At 35.3% G+C, this 25485-nt stretch overlaps 1 protein-coding gene and 1 long non-coding RNA gene across 2 annotated transcripts in view; both read right to left on the bottom strand.

Annotated features, from left to right (window-relative positions):
- Positions 1 to 1485: 1485 nt before the first annotated feature.
- The window catches only part of LOC125384752, a 101941-nt gene continuing 77941 nt past the window's right edge, over positions 1486 to 25485 (bottom strand). Inside the window, exons 3-5 of the mRNA XM_048404615.1 lie at positions 5407 to 5571; positions 3497 to 3925; positions 1486 to 1848 (exon numbers count right to left, since the gene is read on the bottom strand). Of these exons, the coding sequence (XP_048260572.1) occupies positions 1630 to 1848; positions 3497 to 3925; positions 5407 to 5571 (813 nt within the window). The 3' untranslated portion in view covers positions 1486 to 1629. The remainder of the gene's footprint in view (positions 1849 to 3496; positions 3926 to 5406; positions 5572 to 25485) is intronic.
- LOC125384758 lies at positions 4813 to 5406 on the bottom strand. The gene is made up of 2 exons (XR_007223518.1): positions 5268 to 5406; positions 4813 to 5135 (listed from the first exon to the last, which is right to left on the bottom strand). It is a non-coding gene; the product is annotated as an uncharacterized LOC125384758 (long non-coding RNA).

Genomic DNA, 25485 nt, shown 5'->3' with positions numbered 1-25485 from the left:
ATTTTATTTAGAAAACAATAATAAAAATGGGTGTCTTTTTGTGATAATAATTTACAGCATATCACTCGACTTATTCATATAAGAGATATTAGTTTGTTTAAATACCCTGTTGCACCATTTTATTCATTTTCAACCCAATTTTTTCACAACATTAAAAAATATTTTAAGCCTGAAGAAAAACATGAAAAACTTCTTATTAGCATGATTTCATGCTAAACATCCTCTTAAGATATTATAAATCTTTCTTGTTTACTAAAACCAGAGCCTAACTGAAATATACGAGTATCGCAACAGGATTAATCGTAATACATGATTAAATACAAGCAATATGTAAGCTATATTTTTACTTTTTACTTCAGAAATAAATATTTCACGAGCATCGTCTTTAGCTTAAGGAAAATAAACTTGTGAAATTTAATTTAAAGCTTCGTAAAACATGGAAATGTTGCAGGATAACAAATCAGGAAAGATATATTAAATAAATCACAGTTCAGGTATCTATAACATGTGATTCTCTTAACAAATCTGTTTCATTCATCAAGCAACTGCAAAATTTCCGTAAAATCAGAAGCGGTTTCACAAATTATAGGCATTCGTAAACATGATAGATAAGAGTTAGTATCGCGGCGTTTTAGAGTATCTATGAGCGTAATATGGAAAGTAAAAAGATGTATAATAAAAATAGTTCACTTTCCAAGCTATCACTAACATTGTAACGAATTATTATACATATAACGGCTCACGAAAGTACTCGGACGCTTACAGAAACTTTCCATGAATATTTTGTTGAAGCTTTTCATGAATTTCAAGATGCATTAGGCTGTCTCAAAATTTTCTTTCGTTTTGTTCTATTACTACAAAATAGTTCATACATAAATCGATAAAATAATATAAAACAAAAAGTGTCGTGCATCTATTATTTCCTTATGAAACGAAAGAAACTTTTGAAACAAATGTAAATAGGAATTATAAGATGCTTATTGATTACCATCGGTATTTGGACAGTTAATTATGTATTGTATAAATAAGTCACAATATTTTTAGTAGGAGCATTTTTGCTACCTAATCAATCATATGTTAAAAAATACTCTTTACATTGTACATTAGTTTTTTGCTATGTGTACGTCTGCAATAAGCAACTTCTAGCTTCCATATATATATTTCCAAATTAGTCTCAATTTTTACCGGTGTAATCATGATAGACACGTCTCGTTACATTGAAGTGAAGTGAAGAAAGACACTAACACACATAATATATATTCGCAAAAATCTTCTATCTAATATTTTCGTCAACTACTGTATACACATTTATTAGATATTTGTGTGAGATTAAAATCGACAGATACGATAAAAGAATATTGTAGAGGTATAGCAATAAGAAAGTACAAGGAAAGTATAGCTCGTTAATTTGAATTACACCAGATTGTCAGTCATCTATTAGGTCGTGTTAATCTCTGAATAAATTCTTAAATAAATAAGTGTTAATTAAACGAGAGAAACTTAGCATTTATTAGTATTTGTGCTTCTACATTACATAATGAATAGGTCTTTTAGGGAAGAAATTCTTAGATAAAGAAGTGTTAATTAAACTAGAGACACTTAACATTTATTAGTATTTGTTCTTCCCCATTACTTCTTGAATAGGTCCTTTAGGGAAGAACAGAGAGACGGTTCGCTGAATTCCGTCTGCTTTTGGTTCTTGCTATTCCAAAACAAATTTGTCACTTCACCTGACATTGGTTTGTTCGAAGATACCGAGGGCTTTCCGCTCGACCCGGAAGCCCTCGGTATCTCCGTATCGTTTCCCTTCTGCGCCGTTAATATCTTCTCAATTGCGCTACCAAATACCTACGGACAAAATTGTTCTTATAAATTTATGAATATTATGTGTTTACGTATTTGAATGAAAATTTTTATGAAACGAGATTTCGCGTTAAAATACGTAATAGTAAATACGATAACTTACATGCTCTTTTTACCAAGATGAAAATGTATATGTAAATTTACTTGATGTATATGTAAATAGAAATATTTATATGTAATATTTATATGCTTGTATTTAAAATATTTTCATGCTTAAAGAATAAAGGTCATAATGTTATAAATATTTAAATCCTTGCACCTCTCCTTTATCGCGTAAGAAAGAGAAACTAAAAGTTTCACTCCAGAGAATGAGCTTCGTTCTAAAACAAATCAAATAACATATATTCAAGTATTTAACTGTTATTTAATATTCCTATATTATTAATATAGATGAGAAGTCGATAAGATAGTTTACAATCATTAAGTACAGTATCGCAGATCCACCATCAGAGATCAGTAATATTAAAATAAAATTCATGTTGGATTAAAAGTGTGGTTAAGTTGGGGCTAACCCCAAATTTGCAAATTTTGACCTAAGTCAAAAAGTGGCCATTTTTGCACCTCCTCGCGAACGAAAAATTCTTGTGCGACGTTTAAGAGAATTTATCAAAAAAAAAAAAGAAAGAATTATTAGCATTTATACGAAATGTGACATGGAAGTTGAAAAAGATGAGTGTAGAGATGAAAAAATTAAGCAGAGGTCAAACTTACGCGCTACACTTGATCTTCATTTTCTTTAAATTTTGATCCAGCTGATAAATCAGTAATTAAACCAAGGGAACTAAGTTTGAAATCAAGCGAATCTGAAATACTATCAGACTGTTGCTACGTGAGAACAATAGCCATCTTGTACTTCGTATTTGCTCGATTCCAAACTCTAATCGATATACCAGCAGAATTTACCAGCAAAATAATTATTCAGAGATTCTGTCGGTAAAACAATTGAAGTTTAAAATCGAACGAATCCGAATTACTGCGAGATCGTTGGTGGCTATTTTTCTCGTAGCAACAAACTGATGGTACTTCAGATTCTTTTGATTTCAAACTACAATTGATTTATCAATAGAGTTGTCGAAGAATTATTTTGTCGATATCGGTGTAGAACAATAGCCAACAACGATCTCGCTGTACTTCATATTTCCTCTATTACAAACGTCGATTCATTTACCAGCAGAGCATCTGAAGAATTATTTCACATGGATCATGTAGAAAAAAAAAAAAAAAACGAACACGAAAATGGAACTGTAATAACATTTTTTATTCCTTGTTGAGAGCCGTTCTTAAACATTTTGCAGGAATTTTCCCTTCGCAAGAAGATCGAAAAATAACCACTTTTGACGCTCTGTTTTCATCCCATATGAATTTTATCTTTAATATTACCGATTGATAATAATGTCACTGCGATATTGTTCGCAATGATTGCAAATTATCTTCTCCACGTTTCACCTATATCGATAATACAGAATATCAAACAATTATTTAATTTCACGTTGTTGTTGACTTTATTAATTTTTACGATAAAGTGCATTCTCTGGAAGAGATTTTACGATTTACGATTTTCTTTTTCATTCCTCCTTTCACCTATGATGGCTCTTAAACAAGAAACGATATCGTAACGAGAAATACAACTTACCTGAGCGTCCACTTTGGTTCCACTAGTGTTGTCCCATACGACCTCGCTATTAGGGGACTTTTTACCGAACATTTTCTTCATCGCCTTCACTACCTTCAATTCATCGAACCTAAGACTTGAACTGGCCGTTGCTAAATCTTCCGGCTTCTTCGACATTTCCGTCGCGGAAGACCCTACCGAGCTTAGGATCGATATCAGATCCCTATTAGAGCAGACCATGCCCGCAGCACCGAAAACGGGTGTTCTCGCGGCTCTTGGCAGTTCCGAGACGCGCTTTCGGAGAGAAGACGTCGGCGAAACCGACAGAGTAGGCATTTCAAAGAATCGTTGTTTCGGCTGTTCAGTGTAACGTTGAACAGAACTGTTACCCTCCAGCGGCTGCATTTCGTACACTTGCTCCGTCGACGTCCTGTACATCCTTAAGCGCACCTGGCAAACGGATTGCTTTTATTCGAAAGACAGTTTCTTTTTTATCATAATTCGTGCGTTATGATACATGTTTCGATGATTGAGCCGTTAAACGTGACAAAGCGATGGAATTGTTTTGCACAGAAATTCTGGTTCTAAAATTATGTTAGGGATTCTAGGGCGTAATAACATCTTGGAACGCAAAGTTATCGATGTGTCGATGAAAGTTAAGCGAGCTTTATCGAAGCACACGTTCGAGTCTTTGGGCGATTGCTAGGAATACGCGTAATGTTCTTTTCTGTAAGCTGAAAAGTTGAACGACTATAAAAGGCGTTTGTAGAGGATTTCAAAGCGGAAGAAGAAGCAATACAAATGTTTAGAATCAGAAATTATCTGTTTATATAGAGATCTGTTTGATGCAAAATCTAAAATCAATCAAATCGGATTGTACGGACGTATTTGTCTGTATTAATCCTTTGACGTCGATACCAACGATGTATATAGCGAATGGCGGTTATCAGCCAAGATTATGAGCACGTAGGGAAGAACAGAACTGAACGCTTGCTGTTCCAATAATGACGATCCATAAAAGTCTGAACTCTAATAAAAAAAACGCATGATAACGAATACAGCGCGTATTCTTTCGTATGTCTTCAATGAATATGTATAAGTTTGCTCGTAACAGAGTTGAAAAATGCCTGTAGCGTTCCAAGTTTGAACAACGTTTGTGTCGCGCGAAAGTTGATCAATATCTGAACCGCTTGAACGTTAACAAGTATCTTTTTCTGTGTTCGAGGTGTGAATGCCGCGAGTGTCATGACCAGCCTTTCACGTGCTCTTGGCGCGCCTTCTACTGGCAAAGATGGGTCGCTACTTGAACTAACACGAGATGTTAGTTTTCCGAGAAGATCACGATATCTCTGCGGGTGAGGAAGTTCGGCAACTTGTACCGCTGTAATATAATTCCAAATTACCCTGCGGAGATACCGAGTTTACGACACGACCCTGGCGATTGAGCGCGGGATGAAGCAAATTTCTATGTTATTGCTTAATAATTTATGATTCCAATTGAAAAATAAGCTTCTTCGCGACCATGCTATAAGCTTCACCGACGAAGACGTGCTTCCTTAGCGAGGCTCCTGACGAACAAGGAATGAAAACCATAGCGACTCGATTCGTCCGTAATTTTAACTGTTAATTTTCGCCTATTTAATAATTGTTCTAACTCCATCTAAAAAAGAAGAAAAAAAAAGTAATTGATGAATCCACGTATGCGTACATTGTTATAAAGAACGATATGATGTGTAAATAATTATAAGTTACAAAGAATAAAATAATAAATAATACGATGAAAATTGTATACCTGGAGAGCAACGAATATGTGGTTCTTTCAAATCTTAACTTCGCACGATCGTATAGAAGTTCGTCAACTTTAAACTCGGTTTTTCTTAGTCTGCAAACTAGCGGAGATAGAGCGACTAAAATAAACGAAAGATCCTTACCTTCCTCGCTTTTAGGTCTGCGATGTTGTCCATAACGTCCAACTGACGATTACTGCCAAACAACGTCGATGACACTCTTTCCATCGTAACGACCGAATTTCTTCGGCCATCTAGCTGAGGAGCTGGTCCTGATCCTTCTCCGCCACGATCGCTCATTCGTCTCATCTGTCGACACAAACATCAAGATAGTTTCGATACGCGAGAACTGTCGTAGTGACGATCGAGCCTGGCGAAAGTCAAATTGACCAACTTCATCTTTGGACAATCTCATAATTTCGCAATTTCATCGTCCAAATACACGATTGATTCTCACAAAACCTCTAGTTCCTTAGAGCTTAACGCCACGCTCATCTTTTCACTTTTATCGCATATTGTCTCACCACTTGCGATACTTGTAATTACTTTTCACTACTTTTCAATTTTGGAGTTGGTCAATCTGATTTCCGAATGGCTCGATTGACTATGCGAGTCATGGATAAAGATGACAATTAAACTATTCAGATTAGTCATGTTGCTTCGTCAAACGATTTGAATTCAAGCAATTCGAAACCATTTTGTCAATGTGAACCTATTATTTTACCAATGTGAATCTGTAATTTTGTTTGAAATATCCTTCCAAGTTTTTATGATGATTCAGACTGGTCAAGTTACCTGAATCAAGCAACTAATTTCAAGTTACTTGAAACTATTTTGTTAACGTGTACAGTTGCTTGAATCAAGCAACTATTTTCAAGTAAGTTAGAATCATTTTGCCAATGTGAACCTGTAATTTTGCTTGAAATATCCTTCCAAGTTTTTATGATGTTTCAGAATGATTGCCACGTTAGAACGAAGTAGCTTCAATAAATAATTGATATGCAGCGACATAAAGAAAGTAGTGGCAAAGTAAAAATTTTAATGTAAATCTTTCGATGGATTCAAAGGCGTAATAAAAAAAGGTAATAAAAAGATTTCGAAGCAGAACTAGATTATTTGAAATTCTCTGACGAAAATGCTACGATAGAAGGTCCTTTAGTGCGGAAATTACGTTACAGAATTTTTTCGAATGGAAAGAACACAATGTAGTTATTGATTTTGAAGAACGTTCCATAAAATATTGAGTTACTTAAGCTGCTTATATTTTGATTTTTGTAAATAAGCAAACGCGTATTGTTTATCATTTTATTGTTAACTTATTTATTCCATCTTTTCTATTATTCGTTATTTAATATTAAAAATTATACTTATTTTCTTAAAGTTGATTCATATAATTATCATGCTTTCCTTTATGAATTAATTGAATGTTAACGCGTCGCGTAATTTATAAGTATTAAGAAAAATCGTTTATTCGAGTACATTATTCACCTGGTGTAATGTCACTCAATTAAGAAGCACGAAAGAATATATTCTTGTTCGATTTATCGCGAAAAATAAAATCTTGCACGTGTGTACAAGCTGTTGGTTTCATCCAAAAACTACGACGCATGGGATAGAGAAACAGATATATATGCAAATGCACGTAATATATAAGAGAAAAACGTATGTACGAGTCCATAAATCGAAGTACGAACTGAAAAGGGAAATTTAAATTTTATCGAAAATTCTACTTCTAATCGACGTCTGCGTAAGATACGAGGACTAGCTGTTGGCGAGATACGGAAGCAATTTGTAGGTTCGAAGGGGAATATCGAGAAACTGGTGGAATACGCGAAGCTGTCGCCAAATTTTAACGTCTAATAACTTCCAATGGCTGTCTGATATCCGCACGGTAACACTTCCAACGAAATAACGAGAGCGATTCGCAAAAGAAAATATCGACTCGCAACATTCGCTCTGGGCACGTGCTGCGTGAGCGCGTCTGCGTAATCCGTTTTTAACGGGCGAAAAAGTCAGTGTTATTGCTAAAGCGAACGTACTAGGAAAAAGGTAGCGAAGCGTAGAACTTTAAAAATAAAACAACATTTTTCCACGTTATATTCCTTCTGATATTTACGAAGCCTTCGTGTGCCAAAAGAATCTGACATTCTAATGTGACAATAAACAGGACATCTTTTAAGCAAAAAGAAAAGAAAAATACATATATCTCGAGTTCTCATTGGGATTAGGGGCGTGTAACGAATCTTCATTTGGATTAACCATTGTTGTTATACGATATGGATGATATTTACTGGTACCGATATGATTACAGTACCGATATGGTACAGAGTTTGACAAGTAACCGTGGCAATTAGATACTCGAGATGCCAATGACAATGATCTTAGGTTCAATAACGAATCCACGGTCAAAGGGATAACAAATACGTCTTCTTCCAAAGTCTAAGTCGTACTGAGCTTACTTGTCCACAATTCAAGTGTAACTTGTCTACTTACTTGTCTACAGTATAAGTAGAACTCCCTCAGTCCAAATGGAACTGCACTTATATACTCGTCTCTGTACCCCTCGGGTCAACTATATTTTTAAGGAGATCTATACAATTACTCCATAGCTTTGTTAGGTAAAAACGTCCATGCCATGACCGTGGCTACGTTTAGCGACCAGTTGTGTCACTTCGAGCCCAAGCCTACTGTCATAAATCTCGGGTAAACATAGTCGGATTAAATCATAAACAACTACTTCTGAGTTTTATTATTTAAGTGCAGCTATAATAAAAAGTCTAGACTAAAGTATTGGGGGTCTTCCCAAAAATTCCAAAAGAAAGGCCCCGATGTCCTTTTATCTCCAACATGTATATAGGAGAAATAAAATAGTATAGTAATTTTTTAATTGCACACTAAATTAGTATTAAATTCCATACGATATTTTCAAAGATCTTGTATCTTTGAATCTATCAGATAATTTTCGAGAAAGGTCCTGTAACTTCCATATACATTTTCCGATCCATTTCAAATTTTTCCAATACAATACTCGCGTCTCGTTACAGCGCCAGCGAAATTTCCAAATATCTCGCATGACACGCATCGCACATTCGTGAAAACTTTCCGTGATAAACGTTGGAACGCTTTCTCAAGCCATTGGGTATATCGCACCGATGAATTTCGAAATTTCACTGGCGCTGTAACGAGACAAAACTATGCTGATTATTATTATTATACGTGCAAAATGTGGAACAGATTTGAAAATGTATCACACAAGTATCGGAAAAAAGATCATCGAATTATTGGAAAAACCAATTTTGTTCGCTACGTCGATAAGCCACGGTAAATAGCGAGATCGTTTTTGAGACTAATAGTGCGTTTAAAACTACTGTTCATACCGTGTGCTAATTTTTCACTAATACTAAATAAACTACGTTCGCAAGTAAATGTCCAGAATAACGTAATTTCCATCTGCATCGTTGGTTTCGTTTCAAATTTCACTGTTATAATTCTCGCAGCGATTCCTGTCTCGTTACAGCGTTAACAAACTTTCGGAAAGTGTCGCGTAATGCGCATTTGGAAAAAATTTTCCGTTGCGAACGTTGGAATAGCAGCGCGGGCCACCGCGCAAACAGCGGGAAACAATTTTTCCTTGGGAAACTTGGAAGCTCGTGTCATCGTTTAGAACACGTACCTGCGTTGTGTTTTATCTATGTTCGGTACTTTGAAGTCTAAGTATAAACCTTGTTTGCACGGTGCAACTAATCCGTGACAAATCGAGCAAAGTAGAGGCTGCATTTCATCGAATCAAGGAACGTTTGACGTGTACACCGTGACATACAGAAACTTGTACATCTCTGAAAGCCAACGCTTTGATGTTTAACGATGAATGCTCAATTCTCAGAAACGATGCTGTCGTTGAAATTAAGCTAGTCGTTTCTGCCGGCGTACGCGGAATTTCCTTTCTATGGGCTCTCGCGTACAAACGTGTTTATGTTCATTTACACCGTCTTTCTATACGAGAGGTCTAATCAGTTCGTAGAGCCGATTTATCGGTTTCTGTGCGTACAGCTGCGTTACCGTTCGTCGAACGAATCATGCAAACCAGACAATTGCCCGATTTTAAGACGCGACGCGATAAACGCGAACAACTGGTTCAGTGGGACGACGATAATATCGATCAGAACGTTCTACGTAAAATTAGTTAGAAACGATCCGCCTGTTACGATCGAACTTGGGCTATTGGCATCGATTGTGGTAGTTACACTTGGCTAGCAAGTGTAATTAGAAGAATACGAATCCTTGGCAAATTAACGAATAGTTTCTTTCGAAATTTACTCTTAACCGAAGCATTTATCTTTTATACGATATCATACACAGCAACTGGAGAACCCGGAGAAGCGTTACCACTGCGAGAATTACGCTCAGCTAATAAACGCAAACGAACGAGAGACAAATATTCTGATAAGTTCGGCAAGCAAATGTTATCTCGTTTCTAGAAATAATTGTTAATAAGGAATATGCTAACAAGGAATTTGCTAATAACCGTAAGGTTGTATTAAGCGTACGATTTATGCTAAATATAAATTGCACGAATGCGACGACAGTTCGTAACAAATTGAGTTCGATAACGACAATGTTAATTGTTTATCGTTTGTGCAACGCCATGAGGCGATTCTTCTCGAAAAATTGCAAGTGCCGAAACGACGGTAATTAACGCCATATTATTATAAAATAAATTCTAGGTAGTTTTAACGCGAAAGATTTATACTGTTTGAATAAATTCTCGTTCGTAAGTATTTGCCCGAATGCTGGTCTCGTGCGAAACGCGATAATTAAAATTGCGGATTTTTAGCATACGCAATACACGCAAGAAGATATAAAATTGCACAAATATTTGAGATATAATTGTAGATGAAACTTTCAGCCTGAGATCCAATCGAACCGGTAGCCTTTCTAAAACCGATCTCTACTTTCAAATCAACTTTAAATTTCAGCCTGTTTTTATGAGAAAATTCTCAAACTAATATGATGCTCCTCGGACAGCTCTTCTCTGCCTTCTCTTTCGCTCTCCACTCGTCTCCCCCTAGAGAACAGCGTAATAGGACTACGTGTGCTCGTAGTCGGAGACAAAATTGGCGTTCAGGTGATATTCTACGGGAGCTTATTTTTCTAGATGACTCGTAACCCTGGCAAGTGTCAGTCTTTAATCTCTTAACGTACAATTTTGCTCCGCCTAACCGGTCAAAGACGCGCAATTTCTTCCTCGATCTACGTTCGCGATCTAAAGACGCTCGATTATACGCACACAGAGACGCACGAAGATACTCGAAGACTCTTAGAAACTTTTCACTTTTCCTATATTACACGAAATATTTAGAAACTTCATTAACAGCACGACGAGCCACGATTATACGTGATTATGAAATTTCTAAAATTTCTAATTTCTCTGCAAAACCGTATCCAGAAGTTACATAAAATATTCGTCGCGCAAAGACGATGAAAATATTTGAGCAGTCAATTATTCGCTGTGTTAAGCCACGATATTTAGCGAAACGATCTTTATCACCAGTTGTAATGTTTAAGACTACTTCTATTCATGCTGTATACTAATTTTTCGCTAAATGTATATTTGCCATAAATGTTACAATTACAAGACATCATAACTGTTACAAGAGAAGTTTCTAAAGTTGCGATATGAAGGTTGATGTTTTTAATTAAAAAATTTTTGATCGCGAATAACCGTTAAAACGGATTAAAGTTTTTTTGATTGCCGGTAATCGTTATCGACGAGAGAAATTTCAGTTTGGTTACCAATAACCAACATAAATGACCGGATTTTTAAAATATTTTTTTTTTTTTTTTTTTTTTTGTTACGAGTAACTGTTATCCGTGGCGAGAAAATTTTATTTTGGTTATCGATGACCATTATCGATGGCAAAAATTTGCTCTACATTGTCAATTATCACTGGCTATATTATCAATCGTTATTAACGTCACTGATAATTATTGGGTTGGAAACTAGGTGATTGCGAATTTTGTCAATATCATCTAATGACAAAACCCGCAATCACCTAGTTAACAAGCCAATAGTACGTGTGTTCGCAGTTATTCATAAAAATTGTGTGTTTTATCGAGCAAACAAAAAGATATGAAAATATATGAAACGAATAGGATGAAAGATATCGCAGTAGAATATTTTTATTAACAGTTGCACCGTGATATCTTTTATATTATGCTTTGTTTCGTACATTTTCGTATCTTTTTGTTTGCTTAATAAAACATATCAGTTTTATAATTAAGCTCCTTTACGTTGCCAGTGAAAACCGATTATCAGCAATGTCAATAAATATCGACGATAGTCGAATGTGACTAGAAAATATTTTTTTCATCGATATTGCTTGGCGATAATCGAAAATCAATTTCGCCATCGATAATGGTTATCGGTAACTAAAGCAAAATTCGGTTTTCCTTGATAATGGTCACTGTTCGATAACCGAACAAAAATTCAGGTCACTTCCATTGATTACTGTTTCAAATTAAATTCCCATGATCTAAAATTATTATCGAGCGACCGAGGAACAAATGGAATCGTTCGTAATGATTATTCGTAATCAGAATTATTAACGATTAAAATTCTTGAATCGTATCGCTTTTGGAGAAATTGAAAACTGGCTTTCGTTTAAATAAAAACTAGTTTCTACCCAATGATTTTCCTGCCAAAAAATATTTAACGTAGTTGTTATTTTGGAGCTTCGCTTGTAACTTCCACGTAGATTTCCAGATTGATTTCTAATTTTCCTATTGTAATATAACAATTAATACGATATAATATAATAATCTTAATATTAGATTATAAATATTAACATTGTAGGATTTTTTTATTTATTTATTTTATTTGGGTATGGTCGTTGTCACAAGATCACCGGCGATCTATCGGTTTCGTGATTTCTTGCGTCTCCGACGTGACACAGGCAACCTCTTGTACCATGGCTCCGGTATACACACGTTCCACAGAGGTGGATGACCCATGGTCAAGTAGACTTTCTTAGTTAATCAAGGTTTTCCCCGATATTACAATATTACAGCAACGATAGTTCCAATGCGGTGCATTTGATACACGTCCGGCAGTGAAAAATGACGAGGATACAACAACAACAACGTTCGAAAAACTTTGAACCGCAAGGCGGGTAATGCTTCGAGAATTCCTCTTTAAACGAAGAACTTCGATGCAGTTGAACGTTCTCAAATTAAAATTACGCCAACTATGTTCGAGTAGTGCGCTTTCCAGCTTTATGCTGTTTTTACGTTCTGAAGAGAAAAATGATTTAAGTATTTCGGGTGGAAATTCTGCGAGTAGAACGAGAGTTTTAGTTCTTGCTTTTCCAGCAGTTGTCGTTTTAATAATTTTAACCTTCTTAATACAACCTGCATGCGATAGTTTCATAGTTGAAACATTTATTCCCTGGCACAGCACTTAAAAATGATATATGTACGGTTTTCATTATCAGATTCGAATACGCGCGTATTGAATTTAGTTAAAATTTTAATTGAATATAAAATACATTATCGCTTGTTTCATTGGATAATGTAACGAATTTCTCGTAATAATATAGGAATTTCATCAAAACGAGTAAATAAACACGTTGATTGACGAAGTTTGAACTACCTGTTGAAAAGTTTAACAATAATGTATTATATATGTATCTGTTCATCAACCATCACGAATCAGCCAAATAATAATTGGAAATAAATTTCATTGATATTTCGTTCCGTTAATAATTAATATGATATTGCCTATAAAAGCGAACATACTTCTTTATTAATACGTTGTCTCAGCGTAGTTTTAATATGTAGATAGATATGAGAAAGACAAAAATAGCGGAGATAGTTCAACGTGCAAGTTTGATGTACGGTGCCCGGGCCGAGTGATACGAAGAAGCAAGCACCGCGTGATTCTTCGTGGAAATATAAATGAAATATATATAGCATAAAAATTTTTGCATTCTCGACGTGGTTGTCGAGAAAATTGAGTTTGAAAATTTATCAAGCATACCGGAACGTGGGTAATTCCGGACTGGACGGGACTGAATAATCGACATGGAGGTCATTTTACGTGTGGAAACAAGTCGAAAATGTGGAGTAACATGTTCCCGTTTAAGGCTTCATTTTCGAGATAATAAATGTTAACGATTAAATGAGAAATTTTCAAATTTATTTTTCTGGGAAACAAAGCGTTCTACGAAGAAATGTTATTTTACGTTTTCGACTTATTTTCACACGTGAAACCACCTCCTGTCGATTATCTAGTCCTACTTATTCCGGAACATACCGTCGTTTAAGTATACTTGATAAATTTGCAAATTCGACTTTTTCGCCAACTAAGTCGAGTTAAAACTAGCAAAATGTTATTTTTAAAATAAAAATTAGATAATAGAAAGTAGATAGAAAATAACATTTTGTCAGTATATATATAATTATATATATAATTTATCAAATTTCATCTGTCGGCTACAAAATGAAATTCATTTACGCACGTGGAGTTCTCATTCACATTTGTCGGAGTTATCATTCAACCTCAATGCACAGATTAAACATAGATTATTATATAGATATATAGTACACTCTATACAGCATAAACATTGTATTAATTATCGGTTTATTATTATTATTATTATTACCTATTTATCGCAGCAAGGTTTAAAGGATAGTGCTGTCTGTGTTACGAAACACGCGCGTTGCATGTTAATTGGTGAAGTAACTTTACATGTGAGAACGACGAATGTAATTTCTCTTTAATAGACAGAACATTGTCGAAATTTTCGACAAATACAAACCCGTAACACGTAAGTAGGAAAGCGATAAAAGTCAACGATTCGTTTATCGCAATTTCCACTTTTAACAACGTCTCAAACGTTATTCCAGCGTATATTGCTCGAAATTGAATAGAAATTTGTGCAAGTTCTTAGTTAATAACGTTAGAGAAACGAATAGCGCGTTAATAATTTGCAACTCGTATTAGTTGGTGAAAGTTTGCGTATTACGTGTTCCGGTCGAAAAGTTTATCGACTTGATAAATTAACATAGCATTGTGACAGCGTAGCAAAGAATACGTGCTTAACATTCGATTAATATTACCATTCGCTTGAAATTAACTTCTTCGTGAAAATTTAATATCGATAGGATAAAGAGGATATCACGCGGATTATCTCGAGATCAGAAATTAAATTACTTGGTAATTTGATGTTAAAATTTCTTATTATACACAATGTGTTTCAGTAATTGAATATACGCGAAATTAACTTACGATATTATTCATCGAATTATAATGAAACAATTAGCTAGCAATTCGTTTATTCTATTATTTTATTATGTGTATGTTGAACAGAATTTTATACGTTTCTCGTACCTACTACGTGGTAGACATAATTTATTATTATGGTTTATCATCGTTTATAATTTAATAATCATTTAACGTTGAAATTCGATATAATATTCCGGCGGAATTATTCTTTCACTATCATAATGAATTTAATAGCAGCAAATTTTATATATAAACGTAATAATGAATGCAACGAAAGTAAAGGTATTATATTCACTTTCGTTAAAGTAATCGGTTAATCATTAGAATACAATCTAACGATTATCAATATTAAAGAGCATCGCTTGTTTACTTCTTATAGCTTCGCCGCCTTCCGCATATTTTATATCTTCGTTCAACGTTTTAATTTTAGTACACGAACATTAACTTTCATAAATCGTCAGAGCTAATCTGTTACAATGTAATCAGGAAAGATAATTAAAAACTGAGCAGGTTAATTAGCCTAGTTCCATAAAGGACCAAATTAAAAATCCAATCAACAACGTACTTGAGCCAAGCTTAAATTCGATGCATGTGTTAAATTAACATTTCAACTTATTAATAATTCAACGATACTCTCCGCTGCAATGATCCTTTTTTTTTTTTTTTTTTTTTTTTTTTTTTTTTTTTTATTTAGAACGAAATACAATAGCCTGCTATTTTATTTATTGCCGTTACACGCTGTCGCTATTATCAGTTGTTTCGGAAAACTAGAAATAACAGGGAACTACATTTCTATATATCCGTCGCTCGTTACATTACATTGACGTTTCATAGATATTTATAACGACGGTCTCTGACATTTACGTTGTCGATCGATGTAAGATAAATGAATTTCAGGAAGGAAGAGAATTGACATTTGATCATTTCAATTGCAATTACACGTAATCACAAACCATTTCGATAAAGGGAAATTTAATTTTACAAATACGAAATAAACCGAACAGATCGTCAACATATTTTTAACCCTTCAATAAATAGACACAGTAGAGGCCATTCGATTCTGAAATTGAAATCTGAATTTTCATTTCGGTTATCACGGTATAACGGAGAACTTTAGAATCTTTAACGTTCATGTACGTCCGAATATAAAAGGAAAAACTTAACGAGTAAACGCACGTTAGATTGATTTTTATGAAACAGAAATTACAATAAATGAAATTATCACTCAGAAACATTCACTCAGCGTTTCGTCTATCCTTGGTTCGTACGAATACCGAAAAATTCTATTTTATCATATCATTTATCTAGTAATCCTGATCAATTATTTTCTAATGTTATAGAAAACCAGCAGGTGTTGCAACGTTCATTAACGAGCATGTACACATGTTAGCCATGAGATGTAGATTATACCTTTTAGTAAACAATTTCATTTGCCGTGGAAATTGAAGTTAGGACGTTTTAACGCTTTTTATTCCCCTTTTTTGCTTCTTATGACGCTATAACCATAACGCACTGGCAATGGTGATAATGTTTTTAAACTTTCTTTCTTTTGTTCATATTATGTTGCACATAAATATACGTGAAATAAGGTAATAATAATAATAGTAATAATAATAATAATAATAATAATAATAATAATAATAATAATAATAATAATAATAATAGTCGCTTATAAGTTTCCACTCACAGGGATGTTGTTACATTAGGCTGTTGCAATTTGTTTGAAACGACAAGTATATTCGTCAAACACAAAGTGACTGCTACAATACAGAATTAAGTTGTAATAAAACGACCGTTTCATTTTTTAATGTTATTACCAACAGGGCTCGTCGTGAGGCAAAATATTACCACTTCTTCGTGACGACTATACTCGTCGAAGACGGCTAACTGGTTAAGTCTATCCGTTTAATGTACTTATCATTTTCCACAGCTGCCTGCTGTCTTCCTATGAAATGTTCTACTTTTCTCTTATAAAATTTCTACGGAGACGAGTTCCATTGTCGCAAATTTCGCTCCTCGATCAATCGAATTATTTATGGGATGCTCCGACAACCATAATAGGTAGAGCAACGCGATGAAAATAATATAATACGTTGATATAACGTATAAATTAATTATATCACGTATCATGGAATGATATATCATCGATAATGTCATTACCAAAGCGTCGATCTGAATAGTTTCGTTTAAGTTTGATAGCTAATCGCTAGCAAACTGCGTCGTAATAAATTGTCCTGGCTGATAGGAAGCAATTATACAAATTGAACGCGCGAATAGTCCGAGGAATTGTCTGAAGAAAGCATTATCTCTTGGAAATTTCATTAGAAGGTAAACACTGCGTGGGTGGAACCCTATCTGTAAATTTGCAGTTATTTCTTATTGGGTGATCTCCTCATTAATTTTACAGGGGGTGCTAACAAGCAGACTGACGAACGAGGGTAACATTCCCTTTTGAACGCTTCTGCGAATTCTCCGTTGCCTTTGCCAGCTTTCTGTCCGATTATACAAAATCTATCAAACGAGAATTTATCAATAAACCGCAGATTGTCGTACAAATTAATATAATTGTATACATTAATATAATTGTAAATATTATTGGCGGAACGCACAAATTTTCTAACAAACGTATAAATATTAGCGGCATACTTGAAAACCACAAATACGATAAGTTCGTGTTTGTTCATTCGATGACCTTCGTGTCGCTTGTTGACTACAAAGAAATATTTTGATAAATAAGACATAATCGATAAATAATAATTATAAAAATAAACGAATAAGTAAATCTAGAATATTTTGCAAAGGAACAGTAATAATACTGGAGCAACTCTTCTGTTGATCCAACTTAATAAACTTGATTGCAGAAGATAAAATTCTCGATCGTTGATCAAAGCAAAGTCGAAGACGAAGTGCAAAGACACCTCTCTACACGCTGGAAGCATAAAACTTCACAAGATAAAATAAAAGATCGAAATCGTAAATTTGAAGGGATAAAGTCGCTGTTCCGATGTAAGCGAGATATCATTAACTTTCACTCTCACCTACGAATGGTCATAAATGTCTCAAAGCGTACAGAAGACACCAGGGAGAAACGATATAGCATCGATAAAACTTTTATTATTAAAAAAAAAATTACCACATTCGAAGTTTTTATTTGGGGACTTTGAAACGCTCCCTGCTAAAAACCTTTAACGCCCCCCCCCCCCTATATCTTCTTCTTTTTATACCTCGGAAGCAGTTTCACAAGTTTCCTGCCCTTTTCATTATTTTAGACCTAATAAGAAGATATTTTTAAGGTGAAAAAGACAGTACGTTTATCATCGATGTCAGTCCGGTTAGATTCTATGGTAAATTCATACAGAATATCTTAATCAGTTAATTGTCTTTGACGAGTATACTCGTCGTGCGTAAAAAATAGTTAAAACTTGCTGTTTTCAATTGCGATAAATTTCGGCAATAAAGTTGAAAAATAAAAAAGTCGTTTCGTTACAACTTAACGCTAGAACTACCGATAGTTGACACGAAGCTATTTCTACTAAAACCAGCGAAAATGACTGGTCTTTAAAAAATACGTAACAATGGAATATTTTTATATTTAGTGATTTATTACTTTCTTACAGAAGGAATTCCATGTTATGTAGTGCATTTTTGGGATTATTAATCCATCTGGGACCATCATCCCTGAACTAGGATTGATACACTTATAATAGGATTGATACACTTCCTGATAAATGTTATCATTATATCGAATGACACGCAGTAAAAATTTTAAGAACGCGTGGCAAGTTGTACAAAACGAGGCAACTGGTTAATTGGGATTCAGATTGTGGGAAACAGATTGTGGGACCTTTTTACTCTTTTACACCTTGACAAGTACCGGTAATTTTAACTGATATTGGTATAGGTAGCCTTGATACATTATTTTGAGTTTGAATACATAAAAAACAAAACAAGATTCATTATATTATTCTTTTAGTTATCGTTGCAAAAGTCATTACATCATTGCGGAAAAAAATATAACATGAAGTAGGAATTTTAAAATAAAATTGTAAAACCAGTCAATTTCACTAGTTATTCTGGTTTAGTTTATTTGACAACTTAATTCCATACTACACAGTTGTACATACCCTGTGTTTGAATATACTCGTCATCGCTTTTTAGGAAAACGTTTTCCAAACAGGTGGCAACAGTCGACTGGCCAAGTAGATTATTAGCAACTTCGTCAAGAAAGTTTCTAATTTTATGAAGGAAACGTAAAATGTAGAAATTGGTAATTTTAAACACGAAAAAAATGTAAAGATTGTATAGCTTCAGTATAGGTTCAGTCGCTATCTCCCTTTCAGAACATTTTAGAAATCATCTACAAGATCATATTGACCATTAATTCTCAATCTTTTCGTCCCCTTCGTGTCTCTTATGTCAGATTGAAGGGAATGTCAACGATAATTTACCTTCTACCCTTGGTGAACAACTTTCAGATAGAAATGGCGGAACCTTCAAGATATATCGAATGATATTTATTAAGCCGTCCCATTAGGGTGAACGAGAACGGAATGTAGCATTAACTTGGTACATAAAATCCCACCCCACTTTGTCTCCAGCATATTGCTTGTACGGTTCTGCAACCATGTAACATTTGCCCCTAATGCGATACAAGTATGAGAAGAGCTTCGGTATGTTGCAGCCTAAGTATCGTGAATTACGAGCGCAATAAAAATGTTAATGCTACAACAAGGAAAACAACGTTCCGATTTGTTTAATTCTTTTAATTCGAATCACGAAAAAAGCACATGTTCATTCAAAATGATAGTAATCCGTGTTATGAAAGAAGCAAGGACGAGCATATAAATTGATTTGAATTTTTCAAAATATTTGTTCAGATGGCGAATCGAAGAGATGAAAGGCGAATCGAAAGTTGAAAGATTTCGGAATAAATTATTTTTTTAACGTTCTGTACGTGTGCGAATCTTCGAAAGATGTTCAAATTTCCGTTGCTCTAAACCCAGATAAAGAAAGCTTGAAAAATAAACCTCTACCTTGTTCATCGCAAAAACTCAAGTCGTTTGATCTGACCTTACGAAGAAATTATTCAATTGCGAAGGATGTTGCGATAGTATTGCCGTTCACTGTACATGACCATTCTATGGCAAATCGATCATTTTTTCACGTCGATGTCAGGGATTCTTTTTTTTTCCAACTTGCCAACTCGAGAAAGCGAAAAAACTTTCGACAGATCTAACTCACGAAGATGGAAGAGATCGATTTACGTAAATGGAAAGATGCGTAGCTATCTTTGAATAAATAAAAAACTTACATATTATTTAAACGAAAAAGGTCGTTTCAACAAAGATCCATTTTGAGATCAAAACAAAGATCCAAAATTTCTCCCTATCGCGCTCTCTTTTCTCTCATCTTTACACACTCATTGTGTAATATCATGGTCATATAGCAATTTCAACAATGTTTCGACCATGTAACGAGCTATCCTAATCACATCGAACTACCACGGAAAATGCAGTCGAACAAGCAGACTAACGCCAATGATTCATAGACTCGTGGCAAACGAAAATTAATCGCTGCGAGTCTTTTTCCTGTCGTTGCTATATACTATGTATGTATGTATATATGTACGTACATTTATATATGTAGCTTGCTCCGGACATACAGACTAACAGATAATAACCGAAGAGAAATATCCAGGCTGTGTCACACGACAAAAGCCACTAGCATGATTTAGGATGCCACCAGTGTTAAAGGATATGCATCTATTATTTATAGTGATAAAAATTCTATTACTTTCTTCTCACAGTACTGTGTCTAACTAGACTGTGAATATTTATTGCGCGCTCATATTTCCACGAAAATAATTAAGAGAGACACTTGAACCGGAAGTTGCCGTTATTTGTTAAATATTATATTAGATCGTGGCAAAAGTTTCTTTCGTTCTATAAGGAAATCATAGACGCGCAACATTTTTCTGTTTTCTATTATTTTATCGAATTACGTACGATCCATTTTGTCCTATTAAGATGAAGATCGCATTGTTTGACTGAATTTTCGTGTTTGTATAAAGATGCGTTGTCGTAAAAGATACGTTCGTAAAACAAAGACGATTAGGGGACAACCTGCTGTTGTTACAAGCAACAGGTACTCTACTTTAGATATTTTATACGTTTACGTATACGACATCCGATACGTTTTTACACGTTATGAGCACGTTGTATCCATTTCTGCATGATTTCAGATTTCTCTTGAACGTATAAAACGACCACGATATACATATTCCAACGAAAATAAATAAAAACGCGCTTCATTAACCAGGCACACGTCAACGCGTAAATTCAACAAATTGTGGAACTTTGAAATTGCACGCAGAGAATACGTGGATGCGTATGGCGCAATTTTTATTTTCTGCCACAATTCACCCTCGGAGAGTGAAATCTACCTCTGAAAATTTCCCGCTATTGCTGTAACATTGTCGGATACTTTTATCGAACGATAGGCGCTGATCGAAAGATGTAACTCTCGTCCGAAAAGTTTCTTTCTATGTATACTTGTGGCTTGAAAGCTATAACGGAAAATCGGAAAGTAGGCCGATTCTCGGAGGTGAATTTCATCCCCTTAGAGCAACTTTGGACAGCGAAAGAATGTCCTGTACGCGTCTCGGAAGTTTCATAATCTTTCGAAACTTGTCTTGTAAGTAGAAAATTTGCTTATATCTGTTTTGAATATTTTATACGCTTCTGCATTATTTCGTACACTCTGTGTACTCGTTTTCGAATTTCTCATAAACGCAGAGAAAACGTACGCGACGACTGTTCTATGCATCTCGTTTTTTGAAAATGAACGATAATCGCAAGAACTTGTAACGTTGAAGAACGAGCCACTGACTGTCGTCGTTGATCTTTCAGATCATCCTCGCTTTTATTTAATTACAGCTAAGTGGAAAACATCGGTAGCGAACACAACGTCGTCGATATCCCGTACAATACGTCGTGTTACGATATTACGGTGAACATCATTTGTCAGCATAGGCTTCCCGTTGCCTTCGGCTTGCCATCTGATCTTTACAATTCTTGCGAATACGCCTTTCAACGACGCTTTAAACTCGTGGCCGTATTCCAGGACAACGCACACCGCGCCCGATAGAAATATCGAAAGCGAAAGCTTTCTCTTGTTGGCGGATGAATGCCCGTGAAAGCTCCGGATCGATAAGGGACACGGTATGTTAAATTCTTTTTCTTCGAAACAGGTCTGATGCAGCTTTCGATTTCCCGGAGAAGCGATTCACGCGATAATCGTTTCCCTTTGCGACGATTCTGTGAAAAGCTTCACACGCTTTTCCGCTACACACGACAGATCGTCACTCTTTCTATCGAATAATCCAAGCCGAATCCAAGTTCGACAAGACCAATTCCGCAAAATTCCTGTCTCTCGCTATTCCTCGTGTAGAAGATTTACTAAGTTAAAATTTCACAGATCGTAGCTGCTAAGCTACTCGTAAATTACTCGCAAATCCTTTCGTAACTTGTATCTCGTCCTTGCATCGTGTTTCTGCATATTCTTCCCAATAAATTCTAATTAAACCGCGGATCCATATTTTGGAGAATGTAAAAAGGTAGAATCTCGGTTGAAAATTGCCTTACCAACCAATTGCTGTAGAAAACGCTACTTTATATATTTTTTCGTGTTCCATTTCGAATTTCCTATGAATGGAATTCAGGAATCCTAGGAATGGAATAAATGGAGTATTAAAATCTTTCCGTTTAATTACAAGGTGGTCACAAAGCGGAAAGGTCAATGAAAATATTCTTGTCGCGCTTTTTCTCCTCTGCGATCTTCCGAGACGTTAAGAAAATCGAAATTGTAGGATTTTAAAAACGAACGTAAGACTTTGACGTTATTGAGAAAAATATTTTGACGTGAAACGATATCGCGATAAAGCCCGCTTAAGCTCGGTATTATCCTCGACGTAGAATAAACTTCTGCCCTTTTTTTAACTCGTCGAAGTTGCCTTAAGTTGTTTTAGCTGTCATCCTGCGCTACTTTCACTATCACTAAAAATTTCTCTCAGAAATTCCAACGAGAAGCAAAATTAAATAAATCGGCGTGCATAGTAATTGATTGCGTTTTGTTATCACGACAAGAATCACGTTAGTAGGAACGCAGTTTCAGCTTTTTTATTCGCCGCCAAAACGTTCATTTTTAATACTGTCAGTTTCGTTTGGATGGAAAAAGGGAAAAAAGAAAGGGAGATAATTCGGACGTCATACTCGGCAACTTTGCCTTCTTAATTAGCAGCGAGTCAACGACTTGTACGAAATTCTCCACATTAGTCGGCGGCAGCTAATCGCGACAAATGGCGTGCAACGATGTGCAACTTGTCGTACAGCTGCGAAAAAAGCTATTCAGCTCGTTCGAGCAGGTTCAGTAATTTTAACGGCATAAGACATGTCCAACGTTTCGTGGAAAATTTTATCTGCGCTCTGTTTTTCTTTTATCGTTTTATTTCCGTGACTTGGAGATCACTTCCAGGCTGAGCAAAGGGAATATTTTAATACCAGATCAAAAAGGGAAACAGCCTATCAAATCGAACGATGGAAGGTTTTTTAAAATAGATGACAAATCTGCCAAGTTCTGGGTCCCGTTAAGAGCATAACTAACTTACAACTGCGTGATACCTAGATCGCTGGTGTTCACGCGTAAATTCATTCGTACCTTCATCGAAGCGATAAAAAATATTTTTTAATAAAATTTCGGATCGATGGAATTACGAATTTCCATAAAAATATGCGAGCCAAATTAAAATTTGTTTCGTCCACTACCGATATTGCCACATCTACAATGTGTTTTCCGCTTCTCACGTTTCGCGTATATTCTTTTTTTTTTTTTTTTCATGCTACACGAATTTCCATAAATATATAAACATCGGCAGTCTAATTGAAACCCTGAAACCCTCGAACCGATGTATTTCGTTCGAAAATCAATTAAAGCGATGTTTTTCGATAATTCGAGAAATTAGTTAACAACGAATTCGATTTGATATGTTTTCATTGGACGCGTTCGCTTTAATTGCCCTTTCATCGAACGCTTTGCCTCGGTCCCCTGTCTTAAACATTTCCTCGGAGGATGAACTTCTTAACGGACTTGATGAACGGTGTGGACTTAACGAAGGTAATTTTTTATACTCGCGGAATGATCTTTTTCAGAGAATCTTAACGATGGTCGAGCTGATAGAAGGAGCAATGCATGTCTTTTAAACGTCTTCGTTTAAATCATTACGAGATATTCGAATGAGTTGTAATCGACCATAAGCGTATCGTAATTGAATTATTAATTATTTATTAGAACAAACGATAATTAATATATATTTCTCGATGATACGTTTCTACGTGATATATCTCTTTTTCGTGAAAATTATCTCCTGAATTTTCCACCGTTTTGTACACCATGGTAAATATGTTCGTGAAATAGCTTTCACGATAAAAGTCTCTCGTACCTGCACGATAATAAAACTGTTTTTATTAAATCTCTTTCATTGTTTTCGAACAGAAAATCTATTCTCTGTTGTTTCTTATACGACGCGAAATACGTTCTACGACAGTGCGTTACCGTATAAAGGTTAAACTGTGTACCGTAAAAGGTCAGACCACAATTGTTGAAAAAGTTGTTTTGAAAATAATGGAAAACGTCAAGATAAAATCAGCATTTCTATCGGTTTAATATCTTTGCATGGAATACAAATTTTATTAATTTTAAAACAATTGGCGTTATTTTCAGCAAATTATTCGGTAAAAAATTCGATCGATATTTCACAAACTGGTTGTTCAACGGATATTCCTTTCTCCGTGGTTGCACAGAATACACATTATTTTTTCATTTTTTTTTTTTTCCTTATCGAACCTCTGAATTCGTATCACAGTTGCATATAAATATGCACGACGTAAAATTGCGTTAGACGCTTAATTTGCAATTCTTTCGAAGAATAAAAACACGCGAGTAGTATCTCTGCAGTAAATTAATAAATTTACTTGAAGGGTACTTGCGCGAAGAAAACATTGTAAATTGCAAAATTGAATAATTTTGATGTTTTACCGGAGAACGTTCTACGTACCGATAAAAATACCGTATTATGAAATTTAACTGTGATTTCCCTTACCGAATAAGCTACCACTAACACTGGAAGATTGTGTCGCAACGTCGTTTCTGTGAAAAAAGAATATAAATTTCAATAAACATTGGTCGATCGTTTCTTAGCTTTCGTCTATGCCATCGATCTCGACGAATAGAATTTCCTTTGCAAGTAACAGCCGACACACACACACACGCCTCTCTACCCGTACGCTTCCCTCGTTCGTGAATCTGGAATATGTTAAGGCTGAACTACATCAAGTTTTCTCCTGCTGGCGAAAAAACTTGTTTCTTGGCACTCGAGGTGATTTCTACGAGAACTCTTAGCTTGGTACGTTAAGAGCTGTACAGGCTACGCCGCCAAACTATACGTCGCTTGATAACTCGAATCACTTTGAATCGCAAACAACTGCAACACGAGCCAGAGAAGCGTTAATGGATTGCCGATCCCCGAACCGAGTGCCAAAACGCACTCTACGCGCACTGTTTTTACTCTGCTCAAACCGAGGAGGAAAAAAAAAAAAAAAGAAATAAAGGCACCTCATCCTCGTTGATCGATAGAATCGTTCTGTTTTGTGTCTGTTGGGGTAAACGAAGTAGCACAAGGTACGTTCCATCACGTTGCGAAACTCGTTCGCACATCGAAGGTAAATGAAGATACGTTTGAAGGAATGAATCCAATTAACTCCGCGAATTGGATGTGAATTCGAACAAAGCCAATAGGAAGCTGCGTCGATTCTCGAATTCTTCCAATAATTGGACAATAATGCCGGCCGCGGGTCAAAGATTGCCGCGCCGGGTTGAACGATAAT

This window comes from Bombus terrestris, chromosome 3 (genome assembly GCF_910591885.1).
Source record: "Bombus terrestris chromosome 3, iyBomTerr1.2, whole genome shotgun sequence".
In the NCBI taxonomy this organism is placed as follows: domain Eukaryota; kingdom Metazoa; phylum Arthropoda; class Insecta; order Hymenoptera; family Apidae; genus Bombus; species Bombus terrestris.
This window is presented reverse-complemented; position numbering and strand designations above follow the sequence as displayed.